At 45.6% G+C, this 13,187-nt stretch overlaps 1 protein-coding gene and 1 long non-coding RNA gene across 6 annotated transcripts in view; one reads left to right on the top strand and one right to left on the bottom strand.

Annotated features, from left to right (window-relative positions):
• Vrk1 (VRK serine/threonine kinase 1) overlaps positions 1–1,833 on the top strand; it is a 75,909-nt gene extending 74,076 nt beyond the window's left edge. For all 5 annotated transcript variants that reach the window (XM_023562033.2, XM_063241240.1, XM_003463008.5 and 2 more), the window contains one exon: positions 1,641–1,833. In XM_023562033.2, coding sequence (XP_023417801.1) covers positions 1,641–1,672 — 32 coding nt within the window. In that variant the 3' untranslated portion in view covers positions 1,673–1,833. The remainder of the gene's footprint in view (positions 1–1,640) is intronic.
• A 181-nt stretch (positions 1,834–2,014) lies between these two features.
• Positions 2,015–5,765, bottom strand: LOC111754875 (uncharacterized). Its single transcript, XR_002789552.2, has 2 exons — positions 5,536–5,765; positions 2,015–3,534 (listed from the first exon to the last, which is right to left on the bottom strand). It is a non-coding gene; the product is annotated as an uncharacterized LOC111754875 (long non-coding RNA).
• Positions 5,766–13,187: the final 7,422 nt, after the last annotated feature.

The raw sequence follows: 13,187 nt of genomic DNA, 5'->3' as shown, positions 1-13,187 counted from the left end.
TATCTTCTGCCTTACAAAATTAAACACCTCAAATTTGTGTATGTTAACATCATGAAAATGGTTATATTTTAAGGCACCAAATAGTTGTTTCTGTAACAATAGAGAGAATGTTGAATTGATACATAGAACAGTAGCTAAAGCTCTTAGAATGACCATATAATAAATTCCAGGTAGTGACAGCGTTCACTTTGAGTTGCAGTGAGAAACCTGAAGTCTAGATTAAAGGGAATGAGCGACAGAAGCTAAGAGTAGATCGTCGGAGCCATCTGTGAACAGGGTGCCTCTTGGACAGGGGCCACAGCATTACTTAGTGTCCTTGGTCACGTGCTTGTGACAGGATCCATAATTGATTGAAAGGAGATGTCATAGTATTGGTTTTTGACTTTGATTCTATGGTATCTACATCAGTCACACAATCAAATGCAGAGTTAATTTCAGAATTTTGGAAATAAAACCCTAAAAATCTACCATAGGATATTTTTAATAGAATGCTGTATCACCAAAATTGAAAAACTTAATTGCTAATTGAACCATAGTATTTATACTATGTATTGTGAGTGGCAAGAAAAAAAATACTCTTTTGAGTTCAAAGCGTGCTATAATTAAATTGTATAGAAATTGATTAGAACTATATCTTGGAAAAGTAAAAAGATGTTAACTTTTAAGTGACTAAGCCCCAAAGCAGAAAACTTTTAGAGCTGCTTACTATTACCTGTGTGTGATGGAAGTTCTGTCCCAGATTGCAAGAATGCTTTGTCCTTCAGGGAAGACCTGCACTTGGGTTGTTCAGGGCCTTGTCTGAATAGGCATGGCCAGGCCGCTCTCACTCAGACGCCCCCTCCCTCCCTGGCAGAGAGAAGCTCGGAAGTGAGAAGGGTAGATGCACCCCTGTGTGCCAGCGCTTGACTGCCTGGTAGGCTGTGGCACAGCCTACCCGTTCCGCTCCCAGAGCTGGGGGAGAGTTGGGCAGGGGCCTCTGTGGGAAGGGAGAAGTCCCCTGTCCCCAGAGAGAACCATGGGTTTACTCCAGCCCCAGTGCACTCAGCGAGGGGCAGTCGTAGGAGGTGCCAGCTGGGATCAGATGCAGTGCCTCTTTGGGAGGCACTTGACTGCCTGATTCCTGGTGGAAAAGACTGCATTTCTGCATGGAGTCCAGTGCTCACCTGTGTTAAAAAGCATAGGAATAGGCTTTAAAAAGCAACACATTTAAAGTAAAACTCCTTTCTCTCCATACCATGCACAAACTCATTGCTTTCCCTGCAAGGGGTCCATGCTTGCTGTGGTTTACACTGGGAGTTAATGTTTTAAATTTTACAGCAAAAATTTGGTGGGGGTGATGTTTCAGTAGCAGTGTAAACTGAATGTTATATTTTGTGTTTTAACCAGTGGAAGAGGCCTAAATACTAAATTGTACACATCATTAGCATATTGTTCACGTATTAAAAAATAGACCATTTCCTAAGATTTTCAGGGTATTAGCAGCTGTGCCTTTGTGCAGATTTCATCTCTACAAATCATCAGAATCATGTACATTTTAAATTGTTAATAATGTGTATAGGAATATCCGTGTTTCTATTTTTTGCTTTTGTAAATTAATAACTATTGACATTGCTTTGATTTTTTTTTTCTCTTCCCCCAAGGTTCCAGAACCAGAAAGAGAATCCAGAAGTAAATCGCATCTCAGAACAACTTTTCTTCATTTTCGTTTTATTTTTTCTCCCTTTGTGTTTCGTTTTGTTTTCATGTGAGTCTTGTGGGTGGGAGTAATAATTAAAACCTGTGTCTTTGAAAAAACATAAACTTTTTTATTAAATGAATACTTTGTACAATTAATAGAGGCTAATTTATGAATTTCAACATCTTCAAGTTATACTCATTAAGCTACAGACAGGAGCTTTGGTGTACCCAGAAGCAAAACTGCTATGGCACCCACTTTCCCGATCATTGTGCATTCCCAGAGTGGGTAAAATTGTTTGACAAAGTCTTCACTTTGAAGGAAATGCAAAACTTCAAATAAAGGTCATTTTTCTTTAATACAAATAACAGTTTGCTGTGGCAACCAGGTTTGGCTTGTGCTGATTTTGTTCTTCACAGTACGCATTCGGTGCTGCCTGGGACGGAGCACCAAGAAGGGCTCAGTGCGGAAGCAGAAGTGGAGTAAGCCCGTGCGTCTGTGCGGCAGAGGCATTCACAGCTCAGTGTTAGAGTGCAGAAGAGTTACGCACGCGTGCAAGCTACGCAACCAGAAAACAGCTGACGGGTTATTCAACGTGGCACCGTCAAGGGTTGTGTACAGTGTGGCTTCCTTTAAGGAAGTCCTGTGAGCGGGATCAGACACAGCCTGTTGTTCCTTCATACACTGCTTTCCTTATAGGTGCCATTTTTACAGTAAATCAAGCACAGTAGAATTTTAGGGATTAGAAAGTTAAACGTGCTATTTTTTAAGTTGTCTTGGGAACAGGCCTCAGAATTTTAACGTATTTATGAGCAATTTCAAAAATCATTCTTCAAAATTTCTTTTGTTAGAGAAGTTGGGAGAGGACATACTTTCTAATGGCTAGAACACTTAGCCCTGCAGTAAGTATGGTGTTTCTAGGTGGGGCATGGGCACAGTTTTATTTAAATATTTACATGTTTTAATATGTATTCAAAATGTCACTGGCATGTTAAGTTTCTCTGTTACTTAGGTCAAGCTTAAATGAGGTATTTCAGGTTTTAGAAAGTGAGTTGATTTGAAGAAAACATTGTCACTAATTGTACACGTGGGATGTGGGCATATCAAAAGTTGTTGAGATTGTGCCGGTGTGAGAAAGGAAGCCAACATGACGCCTGTGACTGTCGGCTCTCACTGAGGACAGCTCCTTGTCAGGTGGGGTCTTATCACTGCAGTGGTCGGATCCTGGGCGGGATCTGCAGATCTCCTTGTGAGGGATCTTCTTCATGCCACGTGACGTTCCGGAGCTGCGTGTCTTTTAAGAAGAAAGAATGAGACTTTGGGCAGAGACTTCCTGTCGTATTTGGAGTTCAGTGCTCCTCAGTGTTACGGCCCCAAGTTTATTTGTAACACCTAATCAGCTCTCAAGTTCTGTTTTAAACACACGGGTGCTTAAAGTAGGATAAAATGTGCGGGATGTGTTTTTGTATCTATGCCTTAGCCTTCTTTATTTTTCGAAACACAGAAACCTTTTGGTTAAATATTAAGGGGAAGTACCTTCTCACATGCTGTTTTGAACAAGTGCTGACATGTTCCTGACGTGCCGCGTGGCGGGCTGCAGAAGTCGGTGCAGATCTGCAGCCGCGGCAGCAGTGAGACCCAGAAGTTGTTAGTCCCCGCGCCGCAGCACTTTCCTTCCTCCGCTTGCACAGGTGGTGGTGCGCTGAGACTTCCTTGGCCCTCGAGGTTCATCAGCTGTGCCAGCTCTTTTCCATCACCCAGCAGGATTTCTACATGCTCCACCTTCTCCAGGAAGCAGCTGGTAAGCCTTTGGTGCCCAGCTAACAAGTACAGTAGCTTCTAGGCATCCTCAGCAGTCACTGTTGAGACAAAACGCCCATGGGCCAGGGCCGGAAACCCTGTTATTTCTTTGAATTGCTGAAGACCCAACTTGCATAGCAGTAAATTAGTGGTGGAGGAATAGTTCGTGTACTTGTGTGTGCATGTGTCTGTATTTGTACCACTGGGTGTTAGATTCTTGTTTACTCTAAGTTCTGTTTTAATACTCCATATTCTTCTGATCAAGATATCTTAATAAGTATGGTCATTGTTCAAAATTTAGAATTTATATAGAAAAGAATCAAAGGGCAAACCAGCTGTACTACCAATCCACACAGAACTACTGTGCATATTTTGACCTATTTTTTCCAGTTTTTTTATACTTTATCTTTTTAAGTATTACCTAAAACTTTATGTTTTGCTTTTTAAAGAAAATGTTTCCTATTGTAGGTAACTCATGAATACAATTTTTGTGCTTCGCTATTATTTTTTCTTAAGGATTTGTGGTTATTTTAATGACTTTCTTAACAGTGAATGTTTAAGCATGTAAGTTTTCAATATAAAATATTAGCATATTAACAAAAAACAAAAAAACCATTTTTTTGAGACAAGAGCGGTGTAGTCTGGGTGGTCTTCTCCTGACTCGGCCTCCAGGGCTGAAATTACAGGCATGTGCCACCGTGCCTGGCTAAAAATTTTTCTTGAGCAAAACTGGTCAGAAATCTTTCTCTGCATGTGTGAATAGTTCCTTACATTTTAAAAAGTGAGCCACTGTGTCAGACTGTAAACTGGAAAGCCACTGGTGGGTGTGGTAAAGTTATTTTGCAAATGTCCATCAGTTAACACCTTGTCCAGGAGAGTGGTTGATTGACTTTGTGTCCTGCTTGAGTGCTGTGCACTGACAGTGTATGTCCCGCTGTGATTTGTATGTGAGAGCCTGATGCCTGGTGTAGGGTAATTAGGGTCCTGAGGGTGGAGCCCTCACAAATGGGATCAGTGCCTTTGAAAGAAGTGAGGAGAAACAGGTGATCCTGTCTCTGCAAGTGGCCACCTGCAAACCAGCAAAAAGGACCTCACCAGTGATAGATTCTGCCCGTGCTCTGACCACCAAAACTGTGAGAAATACATGTTGTTTAAATATTAGTTTTATGAAGGTTAAGTTTTTAGTGATTGACAATGAACTTACACTTGTAAACTAGCCCTGGTGTTTTCTCTTCGCTGTGTTTGCATTGTTTGTGGAATAATTCCCACTCTGCGTCCCTTTTTTGCTGCCTTAGTTCTTGCTGTTTAGTTTTTGTTGGCTATACTGTCACTTCTGGAAGATTAGCTTCTATAGCTTTAATTTGTTGATCTTTTCATTGTAATTTCCGTCATTGTTTTAAAATGTTTTTATCCAGAAATCACAGCATGACTTTTCCTAGCCTTCTAATGATTTTAAGTTTGCAGTGCGCGTGGAATGTATCTTGGTGGGTCTCTGCCATGCCGTCAGGGTCGCAGGGCTGTTTCCCCAGCAGCTAACCCTGTGGGTACCGTGCCCTAGATAAAGCACCCTCCCACCCCTGCCGCGCCGGCTGTGGCACCTGCTTTACGCAGCCCGAGTTCTTCATCAGGGTTTGTTTCTGTACTTTGTGTTCAGCTTCATTGATCTGTCAGTCTCTTCTTAGACCAGCACAGTAACTTAATGCCGCTGACTTCTTAATTCTTATTTACTGTCCGAGCTGCATTATCAGAGTCAAGTGAAAGAACAATTTCACTCACAACTCCCCCACCACTCCCAAAATGAAGCTTCTGTGCCCTGGCTAAGTTAGTCCTGGTCTTCCTTCATGCCTACCTACCCCATGTTCCATGGGTCAGCAGTTGTGTGGGTGACCCCTCGGTGTGCTCTACGCCAACTGCTGGGCGCCGTAAGGGGCAGCAGCAGTGGCCCCTGCAGTGTGCGCTGACCACTCCTTACCACCACTGCCTCGCGCAGACAGCCTTCATCACCCCGCCCACCGCAGGTGCTAACGTCCACGGTGGCAGACGTAGCCTTTTGCACTTACCGAGTAGGATTTTGGCTTACTTAGGTTGGGTCTGTATTAGAACGTGAGCCGAGATGAGCCATGAGGTAATGCCGGGGTTTGCAGCGCAGAAGCAGGAAGTCTGAGAAGCAAATCCAGAGAGGGGGTGGGAGGAAGTGGAAGAGCTGTCTGAATCTCCTTCCGTTTTCTATAGCAGAAGGGAAAAGTGATCATAATTGTATAAAACGAGCACCACACAACAGCTGGACAAGTTAATTTTAAAACAGGAAAATTGGTGTTTAATACTCTCTCTGGCTTCAATGCAGAAATGAGTACAGCCAGTCCTCGGTGTCATTCTCCGTGTGGGCTCACCCTAGAACAGCCACGCCCGGGGGGCCGAGGGGAGCTGCCAGCAGGGATGCGGGTGCGCAGGGGTTTGCTCCCAGCCTGGGCAGCGGTGATGGCGGCGGGGCCACCGCGCCCGTGCACGGGCTGCTGCTGCAGCCGGCGGTTAGGGGGCGCTGTTTGGGCGGTGGCTGAGGTGCCCGGGCGGCTTGGCAGGCACAGGGATAGTGTGTCTTCAGGGTCCTCAAGAAGACAGTCTACCCCCCACCCCGGACCTCCAAACTTGGTCCTCTGGACTTCATTTATTTCACTTTTATTTTTTTAAGTTTTTTTGAGGCAGGGTCTCACTGCATAACCTAGGCTGGCCCTGAACACGTGACAGTCCTCCTGCCTCAGACTCCCAAGTGCTGGGGCTGCAGGTGTGCACCACCAAACCGGGCTTCACTCGCTCATGTAGAATATTTTGGTGCTAACCTGTGAGTCAGTTCACCTGGAAAGTCTACCCGAGTCTGCTTACTCTCATAGTTAGAAAGGCGTGTATAATCCGGTCCCGGCGTGCCCCAGTGTAGATTTCAAGTGCAGCAATCCTGGGTGGATACTTAAAAATTATGCCAAAAATATGTATTTACTGGAGCATTCTTTACATTTTATAGAAGGGCCACTTAGACAGTCCTTAAGATGTACACACATTTATGGTGGGTTTCATCCCTCTTTTCCTCTTAAGTTCCTGACCGGGCTTGATTTCCAGGTGCTGCCAACCCCATGTCAGTCTCCACTGGGCATGCAAAGTGTTCCCAGAGCAGAGATGGCTGGAACAGCATCAAAATAGTTTCCAAGGCCCTGTGTGTTCCTGTGGAGGTCAGAGAAACCGCAGCCTGCGGAAACCCAATTTGAGGTCAAGAATCACAGACACCCGCTGTTCCCAGTGAACTGTTAGATGCACACAGGAGGCGTTGGGGAGGGAGGGTCAAGCTGAGGAACAGTCAGGATAATACCTGGCTGGTCTGCTAGTGGCAAAATTGAAGGGAAACATGAAACTTTAAAACGGGTGGGTTTTTTTTTTTTTTTTTTTTTTGGTGTGATTGTTGATATCCCTATTTGAATGTAAAGTCCCTTACACAAAAGCAAGCTGCCTTTAGACTGCATTTACTGCTCTTGATGACTCCAGTTGTGTGTAAATATTAGAAAACAGCAGGGTCCTGCATTCCAAGAATCACTTGAGCAGTGCCACGAAGACAAGTGTCCTTACTGGTATTGTAGTCACACTCCCAGCTCTCCTGCTGTTTCTAATCTGTGCGCACAGCCGTGAAAAAACTGGACTGACATTTACAGGCACAGCAGGGAGACACTTGACGAGGGAATGTTAAAGACTCGCGGGCCTCCGACTCAAAGTGGCCACCACACACAATAACTCTTGGCAGGAGAGCCGGCCGCACTCGGCTGATGCGGAGATGAGCGGATCTGCAATGAAGCAAAGGAGCCCGCCGGCTCCTCTGCGCTCAGCTTTTGAGCAGCCACATATTTATTGCTGCCTCTTTTAGATCTAAGTATCTAACGAGAGACTGATTCTGCGCAGGTGAGGCTTTTCCCCCTTGGCGCCGCACCTTTTGGAGGCTCCGTTCCCTTCCATCCTTGTCCCTTCCTCGGCCCCTGCTAGGGTAGAAAGAACGTTTCCTGGAGTCTGTGCTCTCGAGTATGTACAGAGGGTCAGCTGCTTTCTGACGGGACTCTGACAGACTTTCCTCCCTGTTTTGTCCCCGTGAGCGGCCAGATTTGTATGCCATAATACCAGGAATGCAATTAGGTTCGCTGCACATTGTCTGGTTGACTTCTCAGTTAAGAGTTTCTTTCCCTATGGGAATAAGACTAGACAGACTGTCATTTGCTATTACTAATTCTGCTTAGCATTATCGCTCGAGCTTTTTGTTGTAATTAGCTATCTTAGTTGGCTCTTAAATTTTAATAGCCAATTGAAGCTACGTTTTAGCCAAGTTCCATATCTAAATTGCATTCAGTCCATTAACAAAGTTGGTTAAAAGGCTATTAAAACAAAAGCCAATATATGGTGGCTCGCAGTTGCATCTTTGCAGTGGTATTAGTGCCAGCCTCTCCCGCGTCCCTAAAGGAACTCTCTTTCAACAGAGTTACACACAGCTAGGCCAGACCAAGCCCCCAGGCAGCTAGACATTCAGGTGGACAGGAGGTTAGCACTCTAAGGTTAGCATTGAAAGCATCCCTGCCTACCGCCTTTTCCCTTCTGGGAAGGTTTTTCGTCGGTTGGGGGTGGGGGTGGTTTTATTTGGTGGATGGAGTTGCAGGAAGAAAGAGCCATTTAATATTCCAAATTAAAATTGACGGTTTTTGAAAAGTGAATAATTGAAATGATGTTTTTCTCCATTTCAGCTGATCAAAATTATTAGCAAAACCATCTGAGGCACCTTCTGGTGGAACTGTAGTCTTGCTGGGTTCAGTTTGTAAAGCATTCTGCCAGACATTTAAAAAAAAAAAAAAAAAAAAAACTGTATTGGAGCCAGCACAGAGGCTCGGAGCGGGCGCCTAATTGATGGTCCCCATTGTTAGCATGGAGGACTCCAGGAGACCTTTCCTTACCGGTCGAGCAGCTCCTGTACCAAGTCTTCACTGCAAACTGGGATTCTGGGTTGGTTTTCCATTTTCAAAGATACTCAGCTTCACAAATTTCTATAATTTGTGATCCAAGCTGTCATTAGAAATCTGAGTGGTACAGGGTACGCTGGGGATGCGATTCACCCCCGCATCATTAGAACCCAGGGAACGAAGACGGCAGGGAAGCTGAAAGGCAGATGTGCCCTGGCACCTCGACTCGCCGAGCTCCCCTGAGCCTCGCCCCCCACGTCCCATTTTCCAGTGTCCTGTTTTGAAATGAATGGTTTTTCTGCTTCAGAAACACATAGACTAGGAAAAAAGCTCTGAATAGTGGGCTTTTCTCTTCCTCCATCCAAAGACACCAGGAATTGTAGTCAAGTCTGTGTTTTCTAAGGGGGCTGTGAGTGGATAGGTCCCGCTCCCCTGGTGGCCCTTGCACTGTTAGCCCCTCCAGGGCCTCAAGCTCTGCCTTGATGGTGCTGTCTTTCCCCTCAGAGGCCGCTTGGAAGGTGGCAGCTGGGCTGAGGTGTGGCCAGACAGGAGATAGCTTCAGTGGCCCCAGTGACAGGTGCTCTTGCATCCGGGTCACTCCAGCCTTGCTAGGGGGCTGAGGCATCCTCTGGGAGAGTGCAGCCCGCCACACAGGAGACACTTCCACGCTGCAGCAAGGACCCGGAAGTGCCGGGGCAGGTCTCTGGCACGGGTGGCTCTGCCTTTATCCCAGAAGCTGAAGGGCAAGAGGCCGTTCATCCACTGTGGGATTGTATGCAAAATGAATATGGCATTAAAAATGCATGTGAAACTAATTGGCCTTTGATAAAAATAGAAGTGGCTTTGGAAATCAGGTCAGAAACCCCACGAGGTCAGGCTTGATGGCTTCTGTAGAAGACCGAGGCAGGAAGGTCTGCTCGCCAAGCGGCCCTTGCGGCTGTTGACTGATGATGGCCTTGGCGACTTGTGTGGTGCGTTAACCCTGGTCTATGTCATTTTTAAAATTAAGTTTATTGGTACATTTTAGGTATATATAAATTCATTACAGGGAATTGGTATGTGATAAAGCCTGGTCTTTTTTCCCGTTCCCTGACCCTCTCTCTCGCCAACCCCTCTTCCCCTCCTGATTTACAAAAAGTTTGTTTCCTTCTGCCCTTCTTTTCCCTGCACCTATGTCATTTTAAACTATCACGAGGAAGGTTGTTTTCTTAGGATATATGTACACATAGTGCCTGATAGAGCGATGGAAAACTGAGGTGGATATTTAAATTAAAAATACAGGAAAAGATGCATTTTCACTAGCCCCCTCAGAATAGTCCAGCCCACCTCCGCCTCCTGACATACTTACCCCATCACGTTTGCCACTTTCTGAAGCAGTCTTGGAAAACCTTTTTTATATCTTTACAAGTTTTGAACAAATACTTGGTAGAGACTGTTACCGTGTGCCTTCCATTAGAGGCAGACTGGGAAAACTGTCTACCAGGTCTGGCACTGTGAAATTTCTGGCTCATCCCCAAGGTCAAAATGACCGTGAGAGGTCAGTGGTGGGTTCAGGACATCAACACGTCTGACGGTGCAACAGCCTGAAAGAAGACCTCCAGAACTGACCTGCCGGGAGCAGAACGCGGGGTAAGAACGTGCCAGGCCTGGAGGGGTGCAGAGACGGGTGAATGACAGTGTGTCTTGTAGTGTTCTGGTTCTTTTAAACATTCATCTTAATTTTCAGTCACACCTCAAAGAGTCAAACCGATAAAGGTGAAGAGCGAGGCTAGGGATTTAGCTCAGCGGCACAAGTGCCTGCTTGGAAAGCTTGAGGTGGTGAGTTCGACCCCCAGTACCAAAAAAAAAAAAAACTAAAACTAAACAAAAAAAAAAGGCAAGGGGTGAAAAGTCATAAACTGAAGGACCTCAGAGATCCAAAGAATCTGAATAGGTAATAACCATTTGTTATGTTAAAAACCAAAAGGATTTTGGAAAAAGGAATTGAGAACCTTTCCTCCAGTCCTGGTTTCCCGCCCTAGAAATACCAACAGTTGCGGGCTTTGATAGCCTGGGGGGGGGGGGGGCGGGCGCACGCCTGTAACCAAAACAGTTACAGGTGGAAGTGGAAGCTCCTATTGCTTCTGCCCTAGAATTTGTTGGGACAGGCACTGGCCAAGCTGTGGGTTCAAATACCAGATGTTCACCCATTTGTCTTAGTTCCTTTTCTCCCTGCTGAGACAAAATACCTGACCTGCAAAGGTAAAGGAGGAGAGGTTTGTTTAGCTCCCAGTCTGCAGAGCTGTCAGCGCACAGTTGGCTCAGTCCGAGGCAGGGTGGCATGGCCCCAGGGCATCACAAGGAGAAACAGTCCACAGCAAGCAGGCAGGCGTGAGCAAGCAAGGCACAACCTCCGCTCTTTCTAGCTCTCACATTTTATCCAGGGCACTCTGGGTGGTAGCACTCACACCCTTAATCCTAGAATCCTTGATCCCTGCATCACACACTGGGCCACTTCTGAGAGCCCCACCCCTGACTGCTTGAGGCTTTGTCTTGGTTTCTTTCCCCTCTGTGTGCTGGGAATCAGTTGCAGGTGGCGGCTGTGACGGCTCAGCTTACTTCCATCAGCAGAGGCTTTGGCTTGGCCTGGTCACACAGGTTTCCACGTGCCGTGACCCGAACCAGCTGCCTGTCGCTCAGCTCATCTGCCTGGTGGGCTTCACCACCACCACGCCCCTGCCAAACCAGTGTGTTCCCTTTGCCGCTTGTGTGCTGGGCAGCCGTTTCCTGCTGAGCTTCTTCCTTGGCTTGCCTATCAGAGCACCTCCTCGATAGCTTCCTGGGGAAAAGGTGGGGGAGGTCACTTGAGTTTTGAAATCCCGCATATATGAAAATGCTCTGCAGTTTCTTTTGATGGGTAGTTTGACTCATTTGGAATTACAGACTGAAAATAATTTCCCCTAAGACTTTTGGAAGCGTTGCTTCCAATCCTGCTGTTGAACAAACTCGAAATCATTCTGATTTCCTGATCTCTTCCGTAGGATGTGTTTTTTCCTTCCATTTATAGGGCTTTTTTTTGCCATGATGGCCTCAGTTTCACAAAGGTATGCTGATATGGATCTGTTTTTTGGATATATCCTTTTAATCAGAAAATGTCCTGGAAATTTTCAGTGAAGTATTTTTGTAGGTTATTTCTTTCATTCTCTGTTTCTGCAGTTTATGTTGGATACTTTTGCTTTGTCTTGTTTGTTTTGTTGCCTGGGAGATTTCCCTCATGTTCTGTTCTTCTGATTTAAAAATTTTTTCCTGCTATATGCTTTTATTTCCCGGAATTCTTTGTTCCTTTCATTTTCCTTTTTAAAAAACTTCATCCTGGCTTTTGCTCATGGATGCAGATTCCTGTGTCTGTGGAGATATTAATCACCTTATTTTTAAGCTTCCTTGTTCTATCATGGTCTGTTTCTCCAAATTATACCATTTTTTCTGATCTTTGTCTTCATTTCGGGTGTTTTTACTGATGTTGGACCATCTTGGCTGTTGATGAATGAGAGTGATCCTGCAGGGGTGACTGAGGGTTCAGAGTCTGCATCTGAGGGGAACACGCTTTGAAACTGCCTTCCTCTACCTCCCTCCCCAAGCTTCTTCCTTCGCCAGTTTTAGAGGAACCTCATTTTACCTGGTGAGCTTTACACGGCTGAGCCCAGGGCAGATGCGTACACATAATTTTGTTTGTGAATGCAGTCCCAGGGAGGAGGGGAAGGGCACAGGTGTCCAAACAGGGAGGACAGGAGTGCCCCCTCGGGGTGCATCAAAGTGGTGGTACCTTAGAGCAACTGGTGCGTATTTCCTGCAGGACCTTCCGGGAGCCTGTGAGATGCATCTCATTGCCTGTTTTTAGATGCTAACTGCCCCGCATCTGAGACGCAGCAGGCAGCCATGCAGCCCCCTGAGAAGGGAGACCGAGGCCTCCAGGCTGCGTCCAGGAAGCTGGGGAGCCTGGCTGGAGTGAGAGGATTTAAGTGGGGGACCAGGGGACCTCCAGTGCTACCGTGTTTTTAGTCTCCTCTTGGACGGGCAGTGCCTTGATAGACAATTCTTCTGCCTCTTACAGAAGTGCAAGTTCATTTTGCTGCCTTTGCATGGGACAAAGGCATGGGTTAGTGTTTTAGCTGCTCTTCCTCTACTGATTCGATCTTATACCTTTGTCAGAAATTACCTGGACTACGTCTGTTCTTGTTCCATTAAGCTATCGGCCCATCTCTACTGACCACTCTTCATATTGTCTTTACAGGAAGACTGATTCCTGTAATGTTAGGTTGATTCTTCCTACTTTGACCTTCCTAAAGATTGGCTTAGCTGTTCAAGCTTAGCTGTTGGTTTTCTACATAAATTTTAGAATTAGCTTGTGTCTACAAACAGCCATGCTAGGATTTCAGTAGGAGTTGCATTAGAACTAGATCACTTGTGTGAAAGGCTTGACATGTTTACCACGTTAGCCTTCGTACCTGTGAACACATCCTGCATCTCATTTATTTACATCTGTGAAAAGTGGTGTGATGGACCCATCCTATATTCTAAGTGCCTACACCTAAGCGTGTCATTTTCTTTGAAGCAATTGTAAGTATTAATGTGCTTTTAAATTCAGTTCATTCCATAGTTCATTGCTAGTGTAAAGCAGTGCAGTTGTGTGTTGTTGGTCTTTCCTCCGGTGACACTGATGAATTTACTCCCACATTGTAAAACTCAAGTATTGA

The sequence above is a fragment of the Cavia porcellus genome, unplaced genomic scaffold (assembly GCF_034190915.1).
Source record: "Cavia porcellus strain 051 isolate PalLab524CR breed Dunkin Hartley unplaced genomic scaffold, mCavPor4.1 scaffold_31, whole genome shotgun sequence".
Lineage (NCBI taxonomy): Eukaryota > Metazoa > Chordata > Mammalia > Rodentia > Caviidae > Cavia > Cavia porcellus.
The sequence above is the reverse complement of the archived record's forward strand: the minus strand, read 5'-3'. Positions and strand labels throughout refer to the sequence as shown.